Genomic DNA, 2,383 nt, shown 5'->3' on the forward strand with positions numbered 1-2,383 from the left:
CTCCTCATCTCGGTCCTAAATGGCTTACCCCTTATCCTTAGACTGTGACCCCTGGTTCTGGACTTCCCCAACATTGGGAACATTCTTCCTGCATCTAACCTGTCTAAACCCATCAGAATTTTAAACGTTTCCATGAGGTCCCCTCTCATTCTTCTGAACTCCAGTGAATACAAGCCCAGTTGATCCAGTCTTTCTTGATAGGTCAGTCCCGCCATTCCGGGAATCCCGGGAATTAGGTAGATTCTTGTATGTGTGCATGTCCAGAGGAGGTCAGTGATATTTGTCACAGTGTGGCGGATGGGACGCGGTAATCTACCCCAGATCTGTCTGATCCACTATCTTGTTTTTTCTACACTTCTCAGGGAGGTTCTGTACCCTTGTGATTAATGACAACCCCCAATACTAAGACTGCATCTGAGGACTGATCAGCGATCAACTGTGGATTTTAAGGTACTTACTGACAACTATCTACATTTAATTCATTGCATGATTTACCTTCACAAGTACTGATGCAGGTTTATATTTTCTTTATTAGAATTGTTTTCCAATAATCTTATTTTTTCTAAATTATAGTTAATATGAGAACTTTATGAAAACAGAATCATTGTCATCGAAACTTTTGAAACAATACTGTCACTTCCATATCCCCCAAGACATGAGAGGCTTTGTACTGAGCAACACACATCGCTGACGACCTATACAGTAAACTTTCAAGCAGTCTAAAAACAAGTTCGTTTTTCGTGCCATTCTTTCGGATTTCCCACGGAGTATAAACATCAAGTCCAAAATGGGGGGAAACACGCAAGCAGTCCTTAAATTAAATAAATGGCTGGAGAAAGGCGACGCGAGTGCAGGTCACATGGATGGGGGAGTAACTGGAGTCCATGTGGAGGTGAGTCTGCTGTGCGGAGAAGCGTCGTACTGACTGTCGGACAGTTCGAGTCCAGTTCCGCTGTCATACAGGGGCGACCCTGAGGAGGTGGCGCTCACCGAATGGGCCAAAGACGGGTAATGAGCCGGGGAACCCCGCAGGAACTGTGAGCTCAGGCCGTTGGACATGCCCCCAGACTGGGACACTGTGGTGATGGTGCTGTTACTGACTGACCACAGACACGGATATTGGCTGGAGCTGGTGGCAGTGCCAGTGTTGTGTGTCATGGGCAGCATGCTGGTATGCATGGAGATCTGCAGACCCGACCAGTTGTCATGACTGGGAAGCATGGAGAGACAGGCCGAGGAGTTATCGGGATAGCCTGTCGGGGAGTTGTTTCTGTGTGTGTACGGGTTGGGGGTATGGTGCAGAGCGGTGGTTCCTGAGGGTGGAGTAACGTTCGCAGCCATGGGGTGTGGAGAGAGAAAGAGGTCCTCCAAACTGAGCATGAGGATTAGAAGGAGGACACAGAGTTCCTGTGCCAGGCAGAAACCAGCCACCTAATTGTGAATATCCAGATTGTTGACCGTCACTCATGTCTTCCAACATTTCCTTGTGATCGCTTCTCTCTTTGGAGTCAAGGAAGGCTTTTGCAAAAGGGTTGTATTTAATTTTAAGAGCTGTGATCTCTTCGTTCTGATAAGCTGTCACGGCTATAAACTGAGTCTCCGGGAACGAATGACTGCTGATCATCCTCTGAGGACCCCCAACTCGCACGATGTGAATTCTGGGCTCGTATTTATGCAGAGAGTTCAACATGATCTGTCCTCCGCCGTTGAGTTTGTTGGTGAGTTTGACTTTACTGAAGGAGACGGGCGCTTTCATCCAGTGCGCTCCGAAGTTGGGCGAGTCCGGGTGGATGTAGACACAGCTCGGTGCCTGCGGCTCCGGTTTGCCACCTGGAACCCACTCCCCGTTTACATACTTCCAGCGGTGATTGTCGGCAGCCACAAAATCCAACACGAACGAATACATGGCGTTGGGATTCAGCCCTGACACGTTCACTTTCAGCACGGGAAACATCCTCCTGCCACTCTTTGTAACGATCATTTCGTTGGTCAGCTCCTTAAACTTCAGCCACAGATCCAGGTCTTCCAGGTTGACTTTCAGCTCTCTCTCAGTGGGGTCTCCTTTCTCGCTTCCAGCCTGTAGTTCATTCTCCACCGCACTTAGAAGATGGTCCACGCGGTACTGGCCGCTCTTCCCACTCTCTGATCCACTGGAACTCATTGTCCTGATCCTCAGAACCCAAAGATTTCTCCAAGTTGGTTCCTACTGCAACACCAGGCATACAGGCTGATGGGTGACTCTGGTAACTATAATCCCTTTTACAGCACAGAAGGAGGCCATTCAGCCTGTCGTGCCTGTGCCAGCTCTTTGAAAGACTTCATATTGCATTATACTATAAAGATAGAAACATAAAATATAGGTGCAGGAGTTGGCCATTCGGCC

At 48.5% G+C, this 2,383-nt stretch overlaps 1 protein-coding gene across 1 annotated transcript; it reads right to left on the minus strand.

Moving 5' to 3' along the window:
- Positions 1-855: 855 nt before the first annotated feature.
- Positions 856-2,161, minus strand: LOC139257132 (T-box transcription factor T-like). Its single transcript, XM_070874404.1, has 2 exons — positions 1,437-2,161; positions 856-1,255 (listed from the first exon to the last, which is right to left on the minus strand). Exons 1-2 carry the CDS (start codon positions 2,159-2,161, stop codon positions 856-858), a joined length of 1,125 nt encoding a protein of 374 aa, XP_070730505.1.
- Between the last annotated feature and the right edge of the window lie 222 nt (positions 2,162-2,383).

Source organism: Pristiophorus japonicus, chromosome 3 (assembly GCF_044704955.1).
Source record: "Pristiophorus japonicus isolate sPriJap1 chromosome 3, sPriJap1.hap1, whole genome shotgun sequence".
Taxonomy (NCBI): Eukaryota; Metazoa; Chordata; class Chondrichthyes; family Pristiophoridae; genus Pristiophorus; species Pristiophorus japonicus.

What these genes read in the sequence shown, in the direction of transcription:
- LOC139257132 (XM_070874404.1), bottom strand. Translation starts at nt 2,161, where the DNA reads ATGAGTTCCAGTGGATCAGAGAGTGGGAAGAGCGGCCAGTACCGCGTG. An exon ending in CAACAATCTGGATATTCACA is followed by an intron (nt 1,256 to 1,436) that starts ATTAGGTGGCTG and finishes CAACTCCCCGAC; the next exon opens with AGGCTATCCCGATAACTCCT.